Source organism: Bubalus kerabau, chromosome 3 (genome assembly GCF_029407905.1).
Source record: "Bubalus kerabau isolate K-KA32 ecotype Philippines breed swamp buffalo chromosome 3, PCC_UOA_SB_1v2, whole genome shotgun sequence".
Classification (NCBI taxonomy): domain Eukaryota; kingdom Metazoa; phylum Chordata; class Mammalia; order Artiodactyla; family Bovidae; genus Bubalus; species Bubalus kerabau.
Genome location: NC_073626.1, coordinates 99,341,989 through 99,364,944, shown reverse-complemented (window position 1 = coordinate 99,364,944; position 22,956 = coordinate 99,341,989). Strand labels below are relative to the sequence as shown.

At 42.6% G+C, this 22,956-nt stretch overlaps 1 protein-coding gene across 1 annotated transcript; it reads right to left on the bottom strand.

Moving 5' to 3' along the window:
• Window positions 1-266: 266 nt before the first annotated feature.
• Window positions 267-21,976, bottom strand: RND3 (Rho family GTPase 3). Its single transcript, XM_055572617.1, has 5 exons — window positions 21,545-21,976; window positions 20,961-21,048; window positions 7,857-7,966; window positions 4,090-4,224; window positions 267-2,306 (listed from the first exon to the last, which is right to left on the bottom strand). The coding sequence occupies exons 1-5, from the start codon at window positions 21,692-21,694 to the stop codon at window positions 2,055-2,057; spliced, it is 735 nt and encodes a 244-aa protein (XP_055428592.1). The 5' UTR covers window positions 21,695-21,976; the 3' UTR covers window positions 267-2,054.
• Window positions 21,977-22,956: the final 980 nt, after the last annotated feature.

Here is a 22,956-nt window from a genome sequence, read left to right as displayed (position 1 = left end):
CCTAGGCACTATGGTGGCTCTTTCTGTTTATGATCAAATTACTTATTTTAATTACACTTCATTTCCTTCTTGAGATCTTGAAATCATCATGAAAAACTTTTATATACACAGATGTATCTTCCCCCAAGAAATTCCAACTTCTGCCAAGAAGCAAATAATTCCAAGGCCTACCCATCCAGGAAATGTGAGGCCAGATTCTGTAATCAACTCTATTAAAGAAAAATAAACAGCTAAATCAGGAAGTAGGTAATGAAAGGCAGCTCACATTTTGACAAAGACATGGTTACTTTTTTATTTGAAGAAACAAAAAAAAGTATGTTTTAATAAATACTGCAGAAACATTGACCAAACAAACATACAAAGTGACTTCAACATTTAAAAAACTGCAATGAAAGTTCTGCTTTATAACAGTTATAACTTATTTTCTTTTTACAATATTTAAATACAGAAAGCACTTGCCAGCTATTTCGTAATACTGCCCAAAGCATAATGCTGCATTAATCAGAGCATATCATGTTGGTAAAACGTCTGTATTTCTTGGGGAAAATGACTGGAATGGTATTTTCTTGCAGAGACAAAACAAAGTGCTTGTAAGACACAGACTGAGAGTTGTAATTACCTTAATCTCCTCTCCTGCCACAACTGAATGGGAGCACAGCTTCAACACTTCAAAAATGAAGCTTTATCATTGGAAAGAAAGCTCGTTTTCAACAAGCGCCAACAATAAAAAGGTCGGATCTGGTTTCTTCTCTGAAAGAAGCTCTAAAAGCAACTGGTTAAAAAATATCTGTAAACTATTTTAAAGGCTGATTATTTTATGTAACAATAGTGATCAAGTATGGAACACGGCCTTGGCAGAATCTGATTGAGGTTTAGCAATCACTCTCTAGAATAGTGTAGGACTGACATTATATAATTTTCCTCTAAGGATTCTCAAAAGCATAGAACAGAGGGCCACTCTTATCATGTTCATTGAAAGATATTGAAATAAGCCAACCGATTTTCAAATGTTGCCAACTTTTGGAACTTCATCCCAAAATAGGCCTTTTGCTTAGTACTTTTGGTTTCTTATCCAGACAACTTAACTCACAAACTGTGCTTTCTGCTACTATCCTTCATTCGTTATCTCATCAGGTGAAAATATCAATAGTACCTACATTTTTTTCCCCCTTGGATCATTCTATGACATCATACCAAGACACCTTTTATTTGACTTTGCATTTTTATCAACGATGGCAAAAAAAAAAAAAAAAAAAAATCACACACCCTCTTTTCTAAACAGCACACAAAAATATCACATTGAGCAATTTACCACTTTTTAATGACAATCACAAGGATGAACAGAACCCTCAGACTGAATAAAAATGGACACTTTTCTTCTAGTTGACCTATTCAATCTTTGTAGTGCTGGTCTGCGCACTTTGCAACACTGCAAAAGCCTTCCTTGAGAACCATCTTGCTCAACTATCTTCAGGACAGCAAGATTTCAAAGCCTCACCAACTTTTCCTCTGGATATCCCATGGGTCCTGATACAATTTCCATTTTAATGATGAGCTAGGAGAAAATTAGATCACATCCTCTAGAAAACTAAACGCTAAGGTCACAGTGCCAGTTCCCCAATGAGGATGGTATATTAATATATACTTTTTTGTAAAGGAGATTAAAACACTTAAAAATTAAATCAAAGTAGAGATCCGTGAATAGATTCTAACAAAGAAAACAAACACGCAAGCACCATTCAGAGTGTGATTTTTCTTCTTGGAGGTACTCGCATTCCTCTTCTTCAACCTCTAGCCCATCTGAATCTCTCTTTTTTGGCATATATTTCAAGTCACATTTCAAAACTCTTCAATGAACTCACTTCCCACCACTTGTTCTACATGCCAAATCTAAGGACAGGATTCCAAAAAGATGAACAATCCTTCCAAATGCCTCCTAAGCCTCCAGAACACGTGACTTTGGCTGTGCACTTTGTTCAGACTTCACCTTTCTGTTTTGTTGGTGGTGGTTTTTACACTTAATTTCCTTGTCCTCATAAAAAATAACCGAAGATTCACATCACAGTACAACTCTTGGCTTTGTCCTTTCGTAAGTCCGTAGCCACTGCCGAGAGTTCTGGTCTGCTGGGCATATGTGAAATCCGCTTTGTCGCCCTCTGCGATTTGTTCCGCTTAACGTTTTTATTTGTCTTGTTTACACATGCCAAGGTGGCCACGTGAAAAATGTCTCTGACGCTATTTTCTGACTGTAAAGCTGAGCATTCAATGTAAGTAGCTGCTCCAATCTGTTTGGCCATATTTGCTCCCTGTGAAACAAAAGGGATTGTGATCAGCAATAAGTCTCTGGGGAAAGTTAGAAAGTATATTCCAATACCTCAAAATTATAATGCATCACAAAATGTTTCTAATATGTAATTGAATTTTTAACATTTTAACTGCCTTCTTTATTATTGCATAAATATTTGCAGTCAAGGACCAGTCTTAAGATGTTCAATTGTCATCACTCAGTAGGCACTGCTTGACTTCCCAGAGGTGCTAAAGGTTGGTCTAATGACACTGGGTTATCAATAAACAGCCCAATCATCAGGTAGTCAGTATGGGGTGTTGTCAGGAAGTAGAAGTTTTAGGAGGTGGTTTATCTTCACTACCAACTGTAACCTAGGGTAACTAGACACTTAGGTCTTCCAAGTTACAGCAGAGTATAGAATTACCCAGAGAATCTTACTGCTGGCAAAGAGTGAAAAAGCTAAAGATCATGGATGTAAATGCTGCATTTTTCACACAGCTCTGGTAGAGTCATCTGGCTCTTCCATCCTATTTCACCACCTCATGGGGAACTCAACTTTTCTTGAGTATAAATGGCACTCATGGAGTAGGAAACAGCAACCCACTCCAGTATTCTTGCCAGGAAAATTTCTGAGCCATAGGGTCACAAAGAGTCAGACATGACTGAGCAACTGAGCAAATGGCACTCAAGGCTAATAGGCTGTACAAAAAGCAGCCATAAGAGAATTTAGAATCAGTTTTGAAACTTATATGATTAAGGGCCAAAACAAATTGAGGAAAGGAATAATACTGTTACACATCTATAATTTAGGAGACATAAAATATGTAATTTTTAAATGTGGACCAGACAACAAGGGGACCCAAGAAGAGCATGTCTACATCAAAATAACTTATTTAAATAGCCAGAATTGTGTTAACTGGAATGAAGGACAAAGAAGACCACAGTATGATTGGACAAACAATGAATAAATAGAATTCTAGCTATTTCAACAGGAACTGTCTTTAGAATTTGGTTGGAAGTTTTAAGAGAATGAACTTCTAAAACTAATCCTCCTTCTTTGTAAATACTTGGGAGAAATGCCTGCAGGAATGATGAAACTCTAAAAGACGTTTTTTTGGGGGGTGCTCTATTTTACTGACAATGGCCTTTTGTAGTATTGTATTATGTTGCTGAATGTAAAATAAGATTAACTCTCTTTAAGAGTATTATTGATTTTGACCACATTCTCTCTTAAATCTATTTAACTTTAAAGCCAGTGAGAGTTGCAGAGAAATACAAAGGGTTGAATATGAGCCACTGTTTCTGTCCTCAAGTAATCAAGTATCACATGATTCTTCTGCTGAATGACAGAACATTTTAAAGGGTTTTCTCTCAAATTTGCCTTATGTATACATGTACACATATGAATCCTTACACAGTCAATTGCTCAATGTTGGAAAGCTTTTAGAGAAACTCACAATCAAAATATCACCATAATTTTGGCCCAACCTTGTCCCGGATCACTCTGATGCTCACTGGGCAGTTTTTACATTAATCTGAGCAATGGACTGCCAGGAAGGGGCCTGGATGTTTGCTGTGAAGCCAGAGGCACAGACACACCAGCCCCTTCCACCTCTGTTTACAGATGGGCACAGTCTGGACACAGGGAGCTCATTCTCCATCTCAGGAGAGGGGCTTGCACTTGGTGGTACCCTTGGTTGACCCTGTAGAAAAGTAGCTACTTTTTAGTTTATCTATTACAAGTGATGTTTCATTTCTGTCACTCTTTATAATCCACATGTGCGCACTGACTATATACATACCTGGTCATAGGACACCGGGGTCTGCCTGTGATTCGAGAGCTCTACTAATGTACTGACATCGGTCCGAAGATCAGATTTGCAGCCAACCAAGAGCATTTTGGTGTTGGGACAGAACTCCTGGATTTCACCTTTCCACTATGGGGGAAAAGAAGATGCAGAATTAACGGAGTGCTGGCATCCATACAATGGAAAACAATTTCTCTACTGGCAGGCACTGGAAATAGGATAGAAGGGAGGTTTAAAAGAGAGTGTCACTTCAGATGAAGGCGCAAACTTGCATTTATCTGCCGAGTAGATATTAAACATTATTGCTTTTAAGTATGGGAGAAGGCAATGGCACCCCACTCCAGTACTGTTGGCCGGAAAATCCCATGGATGGAGAAAGCTGGTAGGCTGCAGTCCATGGGGTCACACAGAGTCGAACATGACTGAAGTGACTTAGCAGCAGCAGCAGCAGCAGCTTTTAAGTATGGACCCATTGTGTGTGTGCTAAGTCGCTTTAGTCGTGTCTGACTCTTTGAGTCCCTTTGGTCTATAGCCCACCAGGTTCCTCTGTCCTGGTGACAGAGGAACCAGGAGATTCTCCAGGCAAGAATACTAGAGTGGGTTGCCATGCTCTTTTCCAGGGGATTTTTTCCGACCCAGGGATTGAACCCAAGTCTCTTAGGTCTCCTTTATTGGCAGGCGGGCTCTTCATCACTAGTGCTACATTAGGGAACCATACTACTATCTATGGAGCTTCCCCAGTGGCTCGGCAGGTAAAGAATCTGCCTGAAATACAGGAGATGTGGGCTCAATCCTTGGGTCGGGAACATCCCCTGTAGGAGGGCATGGCCACCCACTCTAGTATTCTTGTTGGAAAGTCTCATGGACTAAGTAACTAAGCACGTTATTATCTGTTCTCTTTCTCTGTGACTCATTACTACTGTAAGAGACGTGTTGGGTGTTATCAGAAAGTAGCTAAGGCAATTTCTTAATTATTGAGGCATCTCTGAAAGATAAACATGACTTAAGAAAAATTATATATTCTAACAAGTCACTATGTCCTTGGATATGTTTAGCTGGTACTTCCCAGCATGGGAAGAGTCAACACAAGCAGAGATACGCATTCACTGACCCCACCTAGAAAAACAGAGCAGTCACCCTGCATTGAAATCTCTACTGAGATTTCAGAGACTGGAGATTAGAGTTAATACAGCAGGATCTCCTGCCTTCAAGGAGCTTCCATTGGAGTGGTTGAATCAACAAAGACCATGACATTTGCAAATGCCCATCTCCTGGGTTATCAGAGAGGCATCTGGTCCTCGAGAGCTCACATGCCCTCGAGTTAGTTTTATGCTATGTAAGTCATTAATTTAGTCTACCCCAGCCAGTTGTTTCATGGCCCAACAAGAACTCTAAGAACTTCCAGAAATGGCTGGCAGGGAATTCCAGTTGTCCTCTTAGAAGAACAAATGGATGACTTTTTGTGGTTTCATTTCCTCAAGCTGGAGATGACCATCGGGATGGGAGTCAGGAGTTCAGACAGTTCATAGGAGAGCTCTGGCATTGAAGAGGAGTGATCAGAGGTGCTGAGGTCAGGAATCTCTGCCTGACTCTCCCTGCCCACGTTCACAAATATGCGTTCAGTGCTCTAAATTCTGTGGTGGTTACAGAGATGATTACAATGTAGCTGTGTCTTCCAGAAAGGAATTCACAAGAGAGGAGGGTGATGAAGTCATGTCTATAATACTACATAAAAGGGACATCTTGCATGAGTAATTTAAAAGATCTCTAGAGGACACTTCTGGATCCAGAAGTGTGGGCAATAAACTCTAGTCCAAAATACACCAGGGTAGTGAAGGGAGTAATACCTACTTTGCACCAAAATCCAGGGAATGGCAACCCCCTCTATTCTTGCCTGGACAATCCCATGGATTGAGGAGGAGCCTGGTGGGCTACAATCCATGGGGTCACAAAGAGTTGGACACGACTGAGTGACTATCATTTCACTTTACTTCCTCCCTCCTTTCTCCCTTTTCCTCTCCTTCCTCCCTTTCCCCCCAGTATTATTTAGAGGCATCTACCATGTGTTAGACAGCCCTGGAGTAAGAACTAAAAGGTGAATTGGAAAAAAAAAAAAAAAAGAATAAGATCTCTCTAGCTCTAAGTCACTCTAACCTCTTTGATATTCAAGGACTTAAAGGATTCAACTAATCTAGACAACCCATAGCAGGGGTTATCAGAGCCTTAAACCTCACACAAACGTAAAATACATTCATTAATATCTCTAAGGCCAAGTCACTCCTCATTTGGTCTTAGCAGACAAAAGCAAAATAAAACAGAAGCAGGGTTTTTCACCATAAATTATGCATAGCCCGATACTACATCACATAAGAACTCCAGTAAATAAGCAGTCTCTTTGATCCACAGACAAGCACGAAACAAGCTGCTCTGTCATTCTTTGCTGTGTGATGACTGCCTCACGTCTAGCAATTGTTCACAAGCTTCGAAGGCAGGAAAGCTGTATTCCTGCTGGAATCTGACATTCCCATCGCTTGTGTTAAGACACAAACATTACTCAACACTGAAACGAGTTAGAAAGCTAAAAAGAGGCTTTAATCTTTTACGAAATTAGTATTTCCTTGAACCATGTTTGTCATGTTTAGTAAAGAGACGGGGCTGGGAGGAGGGGTTGATTCACCTTAGATCCTAATTTCATCATGACACACAAGGCTAGTAGTCAAACATAAGAGGGAAAAACAAACTAATAAAAACAGACAAAATACAAGGACACAGCCATGCTTTCAAGCACATCCTCTGATGAAGCCCGAGTGCATGGAGGAGAAGGGGGCTTTAGAAAGGCTTGATGCTGAAATGTCATGGCATTCAGGCCAGGACTGAAGAGTCAACTAGAGGCTGCCCCGCACTGGCCCTTGGACAGGCATGTGCATTCTCTAGCTATCCTGGGGCTCAGTCCTAGGTTTCTCCTCCCTCTCCTGGCCTGGCCAGGACCAGAGACCACCTGCAACACGGTCCCTTCTTCCTGACCTTCCCCGGGTTCCACACAGAGCTTCCTAGGGCCCCCTCGCCATGGACAAGAGCTTCCTAGGGTCCCCTAGCTATGGACAAGAGCTTCCTAGGGTCCCCTCGCCATGGACAAACCTCCCTTACCTTTGTCTCCGGACACTAGCCATGCGATATCACTTACAACCTGAATACAACCACTGTGTTTACTAGTGTACGACAACACCCCGATCACAAGTCACCTGGTCTATTGCCTGGAAACATAGCCCTATTTCTCCCCTATGCATTGTATTTCTGTTTCTAATAAATAACATCATTACTGAAATACAGGGTTTTTTTAAACTAAACAGCTATGACTGCATTCATTTCAAGCCCTGAATCGAGGTTGTATATATAAACCTGAAAAGTAAGCACAGTCTACACATTAATGAAAGAAGGAAGAAAAGAAGGAAGACACACTGAACAGTAACAGAGTATTGTTATTGTGAGCCGTACCACTGCCACCCAAAGTATAACACAGAGGTTCTTAAAAAGGTATTTTGTTTCTTAAAATGAGATCAAATGTTAAGCAGGTTCATCATCAAAACTTAGGTCACATATGAGTGGAAACCCTTTTATAATGTGAGAGTGTCCTTTTCAGTGTTTTAATTGCAGAACATACAACAAGGTATTAACTGGAGTGTTTGAGCTCCCAGTCAACCAAACGCTTCTAATTTACATGTAGCCAGTACTGATCTGTGTCATCACTCCCTAGAACTTACCTTTTTTAGGACGCTGTCTAGAGTCTCTGGCCTACTGATGTCAAAGCAAATCAGCACAGCGTCTGAGTCTGGGTAAGAGAGGGGCCGGACATTGTCATAGTAAGGAGAACCTGAGAAGAAACAAAATATACAAGTTGTCAGATGAAAATCCCCTTTGCCAGTCATGCATGAACTTTGCCCTTTTAAGCTAAATCTTTGGAGGGTCACATGGCTCCCATCACCTCTAATTCTCGGAAAAGAAAGCAAACAAAAGTCCAGTAGTGTTGGGCTGGCCAAAAACTTCATTCGAGTTTTTGTGTAAGAGTCACGCGTGCTGTCACTCACTCGTGTCCGACTCCTTGCCACCCCATGGACTGTAGCCCACCAGGCTCCTCTGCCCATGCGATTTCCCCAGGCAAGAATACTGGAGTGGGCTGCCGTTTCCTCCTCCAGGAGATATTCCTGACCCAGGGGTTGAACCCAGGTCTCCTGCACTGCAGGTGGATTCTTTACCATCTATAACAGTACTATATTTCTTTCTATAACAAGGCAAGGAAGCCTCACTGTTTGACTTAAATTCAAGGGGAGGAGCCAGGATCTTTAGTTCAAAGAGTAGAGCCCGAAAGGCAGCTGGGTCAAGGGCAGAGCATCTGGGACCCAATGTCCTGAAGTGCAAATCCACCTCTACCCCTGCAGGGGAGGGGCAGGTAGCTTCAGGTCACTGCTTCTTCAATTCTTCACTCATGAAATGAAGACGACGACAGTATCTACCTTGGATTAAGTGAACCTGGGCAGTGCCCGCACTTAGTAAGAGATCAAAAAGTCTTAACTATGGATATGGCTGGGCTAAGGGCTTCCCAGGTGGCTCAGTGGTAAAGGATCTGCCTGCCAGTGCAGGAGGTTGGCAGATCCCCCGGAGTAGGAAAAGACAATCTACGCTTGTATTTTTGCCTGGAAAAATCCCATGCATAGAGGAGCCTGGTGGACTACAGTCCATGGGGTCACAAAGAGTCGGACACGACTTAGGGACTGAGCACACACGCACATGGCTGGGCTATTGCAAGCTGAGTGCAAGTAGGAAGCACCATAACTGGAGCTACTTCTTGGGAAGGAGCCCCAAATTCAAGATCATTCTGTAAATACAATGGAGGCTGAGGGAGAGAAGAAAAGGGTAGGTTCAGCTATGCATAGAGAACCATCATGAACCTCATCTCGCACCACCCTGTCTCCAGGTTACAATGAGCCATGACCTTTGAGCATGCTTACTTAAAACTTATCCCCAAACCCTATATAGACTCTTCCTGTTACAGAGAAAGAATGTAATAACTGCCATACTGAATTCTGTTGCTTTTTTACACAGTTCCATCTCTTGGAGTAACACCTAGGATATGAGACTGAGTTAAATCTAGCCTAATTTAAATCCTAAAGCTTCAAGTTACCAGCCAATTAATTTAACCACAGAACCCTCTTCTAATTATATAGGACATTTCTTCTGTTCTTTTAAGAACCCCCAACGATGCGCGATTGCATGAGGCCAATTTTAAAATTAAATAACAGTTTGTCATGCTATTTATTTTGTTTTGAAAAATCATTTTCAGTATACTGACATTGCACAAGCACAACAGGAAAATCATTTTATATATATATCACTATATATATATATATAAAATTGACTCCAGCATAGAGGAAAAAACCTCTAAGCTACCAGTCTTTTTGAAACCCAATTTCATTTTGACATCACCTTCCATTTCCAGCAGAAAAACATGACATGTTGTCCCCTGATAAATCAAAACTTCAAAAGTCAAAGACAGGGAAAGAGAAAGACTAAAGAGGCGTTTCAAATAATCTTTTAAATTTCTATCAAAACAAAAATCTTCAGGAGGCTGCTCTTGAGATGTCGAAGTTACAATGTATGGTTAGGGTGCACCATTCTCTTTTCACAGGTATGGTGGGTGCCCAGGACCCACTGGTTAACCCCAGGAATGCTGTGGCCTTTCACCAGCAGTGACAATTTCAAGCCACGTGTGTCTACCAAGCCAGGAAGAAGGGAAATGTTCTAGGCATAAGGAAGGAAAGTGTGAATAAATACAGACCAACCAAAGCCAGAATCAGTCCTGAGTTGCAGCAGTTCCTTGCCCACATCTGGAATCAGGACCCTGATGAAGCAGAGACTGACAAAAGAAAGGTATTTTGCCAAAGTTTAAAGGCTTTACAGCCAAAAAAATAAGCAATCACGCCATTTTAGACAGTAAGACTTATTACAATAAGGCTGTTTCTGAAAATGACACGCTGCAGCTGCTGCCTTTTCAGTCACTCAAGAAAAAAAATATCTGAGGTTAAGAGAAAAATTCACAAAGACTCCATCAACTTCAACATTTTTGAGAGGACTCAGAAACGAGATGGCTTATCACTCTACACAGACACATTGGGATTTCCATATTTGTTCTGTGAAGTTCAGACTTTCTCAATCACAGCTTCTGTTTCCGAGTCCAAAGTCTAACCTGGGCACAGTTTATGCCATAAACATCAGGGAATCTCTTTTTCCAAACACAGAATCAGAAAATTCCAGATCTTAGAGCGGGAATTCAAATACCAGCCACATACACGAGGATTTCCTCTGCTCTACCAAAGTTAGCAGGAGATGCTGCTACTGCTAAGTCGCTTCAGTTGTGTCTGACTCTGTGCGACCCCATAGACAGCAGGCCACCAGGCTCCCCCGTCCCTGGGATTCTCCAAGCAAGAACACTGGAGTGGGTTGCCATTTCCTTCTCCTCTCATGAAAGTGAAAAGTGAAAGTGAAGTTGCTCAGTCGTGTCCGACCCTCAGTGACCTCTTGGACTGCAGCCTACCAGGCTCCTCCATCCATGGGATTTTCCAGGCAAGAGTACTGGAGTGGGATGCCATTGCCTTCTCCAAGCAGGAGATGACTTGACCTCAAATCCAGAAAGTCCCATTTGCAACAATTCAGACTGTCAGAAGCCTAATCAGCCTTCAGAAATCTCCTTTCTTGGAAATCACTCCCCCTGGGAAGAAAACTTTCTGGTTACTTTCCCGTCTCCAGCTCACCTGAGTCTCCAGTTCACCTGAACTTTGGAGGACAGAAACTTTGACTAAGACGAAAGCAAGTAAACACTCCTAATCTCTGATCTAAGACTGTGTTACAAAACAGTGAAAATCATCTTTTCCAAACACAAATTAAGGAACGACAGTTGGAGAATTACAAAGGTACTAAAACAGAGTAATTAAAATTCAAACTGCAGAGAAAATCCAGAGGAATGGTTTTAACTTCTAAGCCAGCACATGTCTGCAGAGACCACCCTGCCCTCCTTTCCGTGTACTGGGTTTCCCTCCTGCTCCCGTTTTAAGGCCACAAAGGGGATGTGGCTTTGTCTTTAGGCCTCCTTCACTGCTGGAGACACGGGCTTCCTAGAATCAAGGAAGCAGCTTCCAGGGCTTAGTGGTGGTGTTGTTTAGTCGCTCAGTTGTGTCCGACTCATGGGACCCCATGAACTGTAGCCTGCCAGGCTCCTCTGTCCATGGGATTTCCCAGGCAAGAATACTGGAGTGGGTTGCCATTTCCTCCTCCAGGGGATCTTCTCAACTTGGGGATGGAACCCATGTCTCCTGCTTTGGCAGGCGAATTCTTTACCACTGAGCCACCTGGGAAGAAGCCCCCTGTGCTTAGTGATTGTGCCCAAATATCTAAAAAATGTAGACATTGGCCTGACTTTAAAATAAATGAAGTCTGCAACTTAAACCACATTCTTATGGAAGTTTGATTCTGCTTTTATTTTTATTGGGTTTCATATTTTGAATGAAAACACACATGTAAAAAATATATAGGTTAAGGTTCATGAGAAATAAACCACCTTGCTTGTTGAGGTTCTGAAGTCATTGTTAAGAGCTTTAACAAGATCTAATTAGGAATGACACTTTGATCTGTCCTATTACTTTTGCTAATGAACAGTGCTTTCAGATCAACCAAGAGTGTCCAAAGGTAGTAGTAAAACTGAGCTCCACATTTATTAGTTATAAGCATAATCTGCCTAACCACAAGAATAATTTGTCATTAAAAACAACAAGATCACTTATTTATTATAAGGCTTGATAAGGCAAGGTTAAAACTTTTTTTGAATGGAAAAATCCATGGTCTGCTTTTTTTCAGAGTAAAAAGGAAAACTGATACAGATTTAAAAAAAAAAAAAAACTGTCCTGCCAGGAAGAATCTAACAATTCAGCAGCTAAGCAGAACCTTCAGGGGAAAAGAAAATATCCAGTTCAACTTGCATGTTCTTGCTCTGTGTCTAAGCACCTGGAATTCTTGCCTATACAGCCAAACTACTGCACAAAGCAGGGAGGAAAAGCCAAGCTGAAGAGTGCACGGTGCCATCACAGGCATGAGTGGGATAACTCACCAGCCAAAAAAAAAAAAATGAAGAGGAATTCCAGGAATGCCCCTGTGAAGTGAGAAGCAATACAGGGAGGCAGAAGTGACCCCAGAGAAAGAAGCAGAAAGTAAGCCAATGAGACAGGAACAGTAGCAGCCCCTCCTCCTCCATCCCATCAGAAATGTCTTAAAGCATTCTGTTAAGCCAAACAGGAAAAGATTAAGTTCTACAGATTCTTTATTTTAAATAAAGAAGCACGTGAAAAACTTCCAAGGTAACTATAGAACTAAACACAGGGCAAGAAAGAACACTGAATGATTTTGTATTATGTAGAAAAGTGCCGAACTTCAAGGGCTTCCCTGGTGGCTTAGATGGTAAAGAATCTGCCTGCAGTGCAGGAGACCAGGGTTCAATCCCTGGGTCGGGAAGATCCCCTGGAGGAGGGAATGGCAACTCACTCCAGTATTCTTGCTGGGAGGGTTTCATGGACAGAGTAACCTGGTGGGTTACAGCCCATGGGGTCACAGAGTCAGAAAGGACTGACTGAGTGACTAACACTTTCATTTTCTTCTTTACCATTTCAGTTAGTCTAGGTACTGAGCTTTGCTTATTGAATAAAACTTTCTCACCAGTGAAGTAGGCTTCATGCACATGTTAGTTCTGATGCAGCATTTCTCTTATACTTTGTGTAACTTTAAGTACCTAGCACTACTCCAAGGTCCTTTCTATTTAAGTGTCAGATCATCAAAGGGAAACTTTCAGAAAATTCCACACTGTAAAGAAACAAGGACACTACATACACAAAATGTGTCCCCAAACCTCACAAGGACCAAGCTTTGCAGGGCGAAGACTGCAATAGAGCTCTGTGAGGTTCTCTGAGTTTCGGCAGTTTGGCAAACATCAGCAAAGTTCTAAAAGGCTTCTGAATCTTCAGGTCTACCCATCCTTGTCTTCAAGATCATTAATTCTGGGCGAGAGCAGTCTTTCCAGCCCAAGAATAGTCACAAAGTGCCTCACCCAGAAACTACTTTTGCAGATACATACCTGTCTGCTTAAGTCATCTCTTCACAAAGATAGAACACACCATATATGTACATAATTAAATGTATATGTTTGAAGATTAATGCCCAAAAGGGAGGCTTTGTGGAACCTTTTGCAAAACCAGTTCAAAGACTGGGAAGCTTTTATAGGAGCTTGAGAACTGAAAACTCATCTAGTTGAATATTTCATTAATGCAACTTTCTTTATTAATACTCGAACCTAAAATTGAAAAACACTTTCCGCCATAAGAAATTCCTACCTAGAACAATAAAATCAGGAATACTGCATATTTTGGGCAGAGGAAACACATTCGATCTTGGTATTTTTTTGTGATTAAGAGAATATTTGTACCCAACAGCAGTTACCATGCGGATAAACTGCCCAGTTTTATAAGATTCTATTTCCTGATGCCATCTCCACTTAAGAGTAAAAGCTCCAATCAGCAATCATCTCAGGAATGTGAATCAAGTCCAAGCAGAACCTTTGGTCTGGCTCCGTTGTAAGACTGTTGAACTCTTTTATTCCAAGCAGTTTGTACTACAAGCATCATGCCCTCAAACATGCAACAAGTATTCCCAGGAAGGATATTTTGTTTCTTCTATAGGTTAAGATCAACAGAAATTATAAACAGATTTTATGAAAATTTGGGGGGCATTTCTCTATTGCTATAAAATTAGAATAAATTTTTATTTATTTATATATATATATTTTATTTATATAAAAATTCTATTTTTATATTGCTATAAAAACAGAATCAGTATTTTCAGTTTCGGGGAACAATGTAGATACGTAGTTATACGGAAAGTCAAAGAGGTAGAAATAAGACTTTTTTTTTGAGCTTTAAATAAAGGTTTAGGGTTAAAATCCCAATCTTACTGAGATACTTTAAAAAAATAAGAAATGAAATATTTCACTTAAAGTGAAACTATAGCAAGTCACAGAGCTTTAGAAAGAAGAGCAGATAGGCATACATCTAAAAATATTATTTATTATTCAGTAACAACCCATGAGTGAAGCTGCTATGCCACACACTATGTCATCAGGCTTATCTTTCAAAGCCAACGTGTACAACTCCTGGTTGGACTTCTGAGGCAGCTTACCTTTGTGCCACTGAAATTCCTGTATTGTCAAGAGGGTCTCTGAGTAAGGCTGCCAGCATATAATGGCTGACATTTAAAGGGCATCAGAAAAGGGTGGCGACACAAGCAATTCATTTGGCACAGCCCACCAGGCACCATGAGCTAACTGGAGGAACTATTGGTCCTTGGTGTTATAGCTACATGCAAAAGAACTGGATTAATGGGGAAACATCTGGTCATTACAGGTGGCATCAGAATGACCAATCTGGATGCCTCACCAAAAATGTGCAACTTAGCAAGAAAACAGTTTTAGACAGATATAAACTTTGAAAGATATAAACAGAAACCACTGCATAGTAGACAGTTCTCCAAATATAGTTTTAGGTATTTTTTATCAGATATCACCATCCTAACTCAGAGCTGTTTTGTCTTAACCCACATCTCTTACAGAGTTTCAGGAAAAAATTCAAGTTAAGAATCAAACCTGACTTTGAAATTCTAAGCTCCTGGAGCTCATTACTATCTTACGATCTAACTAGTTTTGTGCAGTTTTGCTCTTTGACTCACAACACAAGCACCCACGCTTCTTTGGCTTCTGTGTAAACTCTTCCTTTCTTCCTTTCTCTAAGAAGGTTAACTGAAGTTAAAATTCTTCAACTTTCAGAATCTTGGTTTCCTTGCTAGCCATTTAACATAATAAGCACGTTTTCAAGAGGCAGGGATATTACAGATTTAAGAACTGAGTCAACTTGTTAGAGATAAAGAAGAAACTGTGGTGGGCTACAATGTTAGAGATAAAGAAGAAACTGTGGTGGGCTACAATGAGTCACAAGTCAGAGGCCTTGGGCTGGCGCTGCAGTCTTCGGCTCTTCTTTGGATCTTCTTGTTAAGTGAGTCCAGCTTTAGAACCTCCCGGCTCACCCTCTTAAGAACAAGTACTAGACTGAGTGCTCTGAGGGCAGGCACTGTGCTAGCCAGGTGTTGCACCACCCTCTTCCAGCTCCCACAGCATTTAGCAGAGTTCAGGCACATAAAAAGCTCTAAAAAATGTTTACCGGTTTCAATTATTTCTATAAGTACTGATGTGTTAATTTGCCTATTAAATGACAAAAAAGGGACCAGTGACCCTTTGGACGCTGCTTTTCTGAATTAATTATATACTGATTACACTGCTGATATTCCCATTCCAGTTAAATATTTCAAAAGTGCTTATCACTGAGACCATTCTTCAAACTTGATGCATAATCTACGAACATAACAATATAGATTTATGAATGTCGAGGAATGTCCTCAAAGTCAGGTCACAAGTAATCAAGAGTTTGCTCTCTTACCTTTTCCTTTAAGTATAAAAGTTAAAGAATATTACCTTTCCTGTTAATACTGCTAAAAACTAGTACAGGAAGTGTTAACGTTAGCACTCGTGGCCTACAAGAACCTTGTATCAGGACAGGATTCAAAAAAAGTGTATAGGAGTTATCATGGGGGAATATTAGCAGCTAAATTGAGTATTTTAAAAACTAATAATATGCCTTAGATAAAATGTGCATTACCTTGCCTTGGTTAAAAGCTAAAATGAATGATTATTACTCCCTACATCACATGTCCTGAAATTACACTGCAATCAAATCACTTAGGAAAAGATATGGTGATCCTTAAATGGTGGATTTCTATTATTAGTAGGCACTGGCTTCATGCTACAAATTGCTTCTATGCTTGGCGAATGTGGCCAAGAATCTGAAGCACAAGACTACTTTGGTCTCATCACATCAAAATGTTGAAACCATTACCCACTGTTTTACAGAAACTCACTGAGTGAATTTAAAAACCAATAGGAGCATTTCTGCAACTTTTAATCAAAATGCTTATCATCAATAAAAAGTGAATATTTCTCATTAAAATAAAGAAATCATAGACCTATGTCTGAAAACTACCTTTAAAATCCCCCCTTTAAGAGGAGGATTCACAATGCTGTTTTATTTATAAGAAGGCTTTGCTTCCTGGATTTTTCTTTTTACATTTTTTTTTTTTTGGAGTATAGCATGACTGATAATAGTGTTAATAGTGATAATAGTGTGTGGAGTATAGTGATTGATAATGTGTTAGTTTCAAGTGTACAGCAAAGTGAATCAGTTACACATATATCCAGGGCTTGTCTGGTGGCTCAGATGGTAAAGAATCTTGTCTGCAATGCAGGAGACTGAGGTTCAATCCCTGGGTCAGGAAAATCCCCTGGAGAAGGGAATGACAACCCACTCCAGCATTCTTGCCTGGAGAATTCCATGAACAGAGGAGCCTGGTTGGCTACAGTCCATGGGGTTGCAAAGAGTCGGACACAACTGAGTGCTAACACTTCACTTCATAGGAATATCCACTCTTTTTTAGATTCCTTTCCCATATAGGCCATTACAGAGTATTGAGTAGAGTTCCTTGTGCTGTAGACAGGTCCCTGTTGATTATCTATTTTATTTATAGTAGCATTATAGGTCAATCCCAATCTCCCCATTTATCCTGCCCACCCTCCATACCCCCCAGTAACTGTAAGTTTTTCTACGTCTGTGACTCTATTTCCATTTTATAAATAAATTCATTTGTATCATTTTTTTAGATTCCACATATAAGTAATGTCATATGATATTTGTCTTTCTCTGTCTGACTTACTTCATTCATTCAGTATGACATTAGGTCTATCCGTGTTGCTGCAAATGGCATTTTGTTCTTTTTCATTATTTAGTAAAATTCCATTGTATATTGTACCACATCTCCTTTATCCACTGCTCTGTCAATGGACATTCAGGTTGATTCCATGTCCTGGCTACTGTAAACAGTGCCGCCATGAACACTGGAGTGCATGTATCTTTTCAAATTATGTTTCCTTTTAGAGGGACTGAAATAACTTTAAGCAGCCATAAGACACCAACTGGCAAATTGCCACTTGTGGTTGCTTTAATTGGTGTGTGCGCTGGGGGCAGCTAGAAGCATTTTCTACCTGAGGAGGATCAGGGGATCTATCAACATTAGGGATGCCTGACAAGGGAAATCCACAGCAACCAGATGAAAAGGGCATTTGGGTTCAAGAATCTGACAAAATCGGCTCATCACAGGTTGCATATGGGCCAAACTAAATGGGGAGAAACTCCTTCTCCTGGGTGTATGATCAGCAGGTAGGACAATATTTGAATTAAAACTATAATCTCTAAGGCCTCAGAGAGGGCCTGCACACAGTAGGTGCAGAAAGAAAGGGGAGAGAGTCTCTTAATATCTGGTTGGAGGCTAAGCAGGATGTGAATGCCATTGAAAGAACACAGTCCATGTCATCACTCTCCCTATGTAAGAGAAGTTACATGCCTCCTTTTTCTTCTAACTTTCATAAAGTTCTAGAAGGGGAAAACTTTTCTCCAGAGTTAAATTGATAGCAGTTGGAAAAAATAAATGTAGCAAGAGGCATCAGACATATACAGTTATTTTCACAACCTGAACTAAACAAATGTCTTAGTGGGCAAAGAAAATGTCAAATGTTTGTCAAAAAAAAAATCACCCTGTTCAGAAATGTGCCATGAAAAGCTTAAGATGAAACGAAAAACTGTTAATGATTAGTTGCTGATGAAATGGCTCTTGTTACATTTATTTCACTCATGAATGATAAACCATTTTTGGTGGAAGTAGTCTAGTCTTAGAATCCAAATAGTGCTTCATGACTGTGTTTAATTAACTCACACTTCACCTCACAAACAACATAATGGGATTCTAAATAATTCCCTTATGTCTTTTTTCCACTATATATAAATCTTAATCTAAACTTGCCCTACAATTTCATTACTGGATAAATTTGCAGTGTGATATTTTCTTAATCACAGGTTTTTCAGACCTTCACATTTTAGTTAAATACACATATGTTTTGTTTCATTAAATAAAAATACAGTGATTATTTCACAACAGACTTCATTTCAGGTAATTATCTTTAATCTGATGAAAGGCAATGTTTATAAAGTTGCCATTCTTTGTGCACAGGTAATTCAGTGATGATAAATGTCAGGGAATCTCATCTCCTTGGAAACGATGCATATGATTATTCATTTGTTCATTCAACAGATTTTATTGGGTGACTATTGTGTGCAAGGTATGAGGCTATGTGTGCAGAGACAACAAGCGGTAGAGTTTGGATTAAATATTTGAAACTATCTGAAGTGGTATTTATCTGCACATGTGAAGCATAGCCTCCAACTATAAACTGCCTACATTGTTTACTTCCTAGCCTTTGAAAAGCATGTGTCTTTTTTCTCTTAAAAAAAAAAAGTCAATTTAGCCCTTTGGGCGCCCAATTTAAAATCTCCTTTGGTGGTCCTGTGACTTGAAGCTTGAGACAAGGAAGGGGTAAATAACCCAACATTCCTTTAAGGTTACCCATGCCCCCTCCCTGCCCAAATGGGTCTCCTTCCTAAATCCACCAGGAAGCAGTGGCTCTGTTCAGAATCTGGCTGGCTTCATGGGTGGTGAAAACTAGGGCGTGGGATGCCAGATCCACGGGGACTAAGAGCTGAAGCCAACCAACATCTGTGAAACAAAAAGATTTGCCTGTCTGGTGACCCAAAGCCAAGAAGTCTACAGCTAGGAATGATCCTGCACATTATTTGCTTCTGTATCCTTTTTTCAGATGATGAAACGAGACTCAGCGAGGGAGAGAATCCGAACCTAGATATCCGTGTAAGCAGTAGCTTAAAATCTAAACATAGCTCTTGTATCAAAGACCGAATCAGACTCACAGACCCCCATGTCTAAATCACTCTTATCCTGCATTAGGTCCAAACAGACTGGGAGAGGGGGTTGAGTGTTGGTGTTAATTATTGGTACCATACCAGCTGTCCTGCCCACAATGCATAACAAATACCATGATATATCTGGTAATTGGAGCCCATTAAGAACTAGGCTGTGTACAAATCTGACGATGGAAATGACTGAAACAAGCATTCCGTCTATCACCACCTTCCCTATAGTTTTGAGAGTGTGTGCAATCCTCAGCATAAAATCCGGTGAGGTCTTGGTTCTGCTACCCTTGGCGAGGCTCCAGGAAGAGCCCGACTCTCCAAGGAGAAACAAAATCAGCGCATCTTACTGCAGCCCTCGGAGCACCTGGCAACAACCGTGAGAGGCGCTCGCGCGAGACTTCTCACTTGCCTTTGTGCAGGGACTGCCTCTGGCGACCCTGTCAGTCTGGCCTCTTCCTTGTGTTCTCTAATCGCCTCAGTCCCTCCGGGGCTCCAGAGGTTACAGCCGGGGGTGGTGGGAAGCTCGCACAGCCCACAAGCATCTACGCGAGGCCCCTCCCAGCTGAGCGCAGGTCCACCTCGCGGGCCTTCCCCGCCCGACAGTAAAGCCTGCGTGCTGGCACTTGCGCGCTCCTCCTCGCCAGTTTCACCCAGGATTTGGCTCGGTTCACCCGCAGCAGCCCAGCTCCCTGCTAAACTCCTAGACCTAAGCTCAAGGGCCTTCCCCGGGCCTTCCCGCTGTCTCCTCCTCCTCCTCCTCCAGAGGCTACACCCTTCCTGGAAAAGGCACTCCTACGCCGCCAGGCACCGCAGCAGGGTCGGCGGGTCCCCGGGTTCCAGCCGGAGAGTCTAGGTGATGTTACCGCCCCCACCGCGCCTGACCCAGACCGAACCCCTAATATCCGCGCGGGTAAGCCTTCCCCTTCGCGGTGTAACCAGCCCTCTCTACAGCTGCGTGCCAGGTTGGTGCGTGAGTGCGTGGGAAGGCGAAAACCCGGCCTTGAACCCCAGACACTAGAAAATAATTCACCGTGCCAATAATTCAACTGGATGGGAAGGTCAAAGGCGAATAGGGCAGCCCGCGGCCTCGCACACTGGAGAGGGGTGATGCAATGGGTTAGGAGGGAACGGTGTGGGCCGGAGGACACCAAGTGATCACGGGGGCAGGGGAGCTCAGATCTGCAGGTCGGCACTGAGGCGGCGCGGGCGGCGGGCAGCTAGGAGAGGAGGCCCCGGGACCCCCGCCGGGTGCTACCCGCGCCGCCGGCGCATTCCTGGCAGTAGGCGTCACAAGCGCCGCGGATGCTTGCGCGCCCCCTACTCTCTCCGCAAGCGCGGAATCCGCACGTAAGTGCGTGGCTTCGGAGGTTTTCTCCCACCTCCCACCACCCTTTCGGTGCTCCCAGCCTACCAGCCAAGCAGCAGGTTAGATCCTGGAGGGGCGCTCGCATCCTAGAGCCAGTTGATACCGACAAGGCGCACACATCCCCCCTAACATTTGGCTACTCTGGCCACCCCGAGAGGACTCGGGCACAGCTCCGCGAGCCAACCGCTCCCCGGACACCCGGCTACAAGCATTTTACATCCCGGGGTGACCCTTTGGGCACGGAGCTTCCTTTTCTTCCCACAGCTATTGCCCGACCCAATATCTTCCCCCCACCCCCATTCAGAAGGGGCAAAATTTTCATCCATCAGGGAATCCCTCGTAAGAAACAAAGTTAACGGAGGAACGCAGAACGGGCGCTGGCAGGTGCCGAGAGCGTGCCAGAAACGCGGGGCCCCGAGACCCTTTGCGCACCCCTCTGAACGCCTGGAAACCCGCCCGAGCGCCACGCGGTCAGATGATTCTCTTACCCGAAGTGTCCCATAGGCTCAACTCTATTCTTTGTGTGTCGATTTCAAAACTGGCCGTGTAATTCTCAAACACTGTAGGGACGTAATTCTGGATAAAATGGACAGAAGTAAAGAGGGCAAAGAGGTTATCTTAAAATGCAAGACAGCTGCAGTACACCCTTTGAAAATAGTCTCTTTACTCTTCCATTAAAAAACGAAGACCCCCCCCCCCACCCAAATGCACACGCACCACATCTCACACTAAACACGCAGATCCTTTCCGAAAGCCCTAACTTCCCTCTCGCCCCACCCGGATTCTCCAAGAGTGGAGGATCCGAATCTCCCAACCCCAGATTCTGCACACATGACCGAACAAGTTTCAGAAGCTAACAGGAGAATGTGTAAGCGCACCCCAAACCCCTCCACGCTTCCACCCCACTTTTCGTTTCCCGGCAACTAACCGGGGCGAAAGTAATAAGCGGTGAGAAAGACGGCTGAAAAAAAAAGAGAGAGAAACGGGTGAAGGGTGAAAGCCAGGGAAACCCACCTCGAGATGGGGATCCCTTCCCCGCAGCCCGCCCGCAGCCCCAGCCGGCCACACTCACTTCAGGGAAGCAGTCTTTGGCGAAGACGTGGAGTAGCGCGGTTTTCCCACACTGACTGTCTCCCACCACTACTATCTTGCATTTCACGTTCTGATTAGGATCCATGATAGATTTACTGGATAATTTCTGGCTGGCTCTTCTCTCCTTCATTGATCTTGTCTTATTTTCTCTTGAAACAGGAATTTTCACTTCAGAGAAAAAAAAAAAATATATATATATATATATATATATGTATATGTTTCTTTCTCTACAAAAAGCAGATATAAAAATAAACCGCAAGGGTGGTGGGAACCCCTGAGGCGCCACGCGGACGAGGAGAGCTAGAGGAGCAGGCTCGTTACTCTCCTCCAACAAGTTTTATGCCTGACTCCAAACGGCGTTTCCCAAGTCCAATTCCGATCCGACTGCTTTGTTTCACGCTCTCTGCGCGGCTTTATACCCCCGGCCTTCCAATCCTCTTTCTCAATGAGAGAAGGAAACTGATCCGCCTCCTCCCCTTTTATGGAGCCTGGGAGACAGCGTCGCCTAGTTACTTGCAGAAAATGTAGACAGTGCGCCCTCTAGGGTGACCATGCGGGATCGATTTCCAGTCCAAAGCTCGGCGACGACTTGAGGACCCCAAGGACGCTGTGCTGAAGATTGGGACTGTACAAGTCCAGGAGGAAGTGGGAAACGGAATTGACTGTGCATATTGACTTTTATTAGAATTTCTGGATAAACGTTTTCATGGGGGCTGTTCTACGGAAGCCTCGTGGGCATTTATGAAAGCAAAAACATTTCTTACCCAAAACATCGTTATAAAACACTGAAAGCAAATCTTGGATGGGGAAGGGTTAAGTGCTTGTATTTTCTTAGGAAAGGTTTTGCATCAGGTATTTAGGCCACGGAACAATAGCTAAGCCAGGTTGTTTGAGATGCCAGAACTGGCTTGCTCGGGTCACAGCAACAGACTGGCTTTGGGAACCCCTGTTTCAGTGACTCAGGAGAAGAGGGAAAGGTTTGGAAGAGAGGGGAGGGGAGGTTTGTGAGTAGAAGAAAAAAAAAGTGGAAGATGATCATAACTGAGTAACAAAAGCCAATGGAAAACTCAATCCTACTACACTGGGGACCTAAGCATGCAAGGTTAGCCATTGCCTCTGTTTCAGTGAGAAGAGGGGATAGGAGGGATTCTGACCCTGCCCTTTAATTCGTTTATCAGTAGTCTCCCGTTCCCTAAAATCAAAGCACCCTTGACTGACCCGGAAAATGCAGATATGCTTAGCTTAAAAATGCAGGTGCAACCCACCACTCCATTTCCACTGCCTCAACATCCACCCCCCCCTACCCACCCACCTGAAAGTCTCAGAGAGGACTAAAAATAGCCATATATTTGTTCTCTCTTCCCTCTAAAAGTCCTTCTTTACTCATCTTCA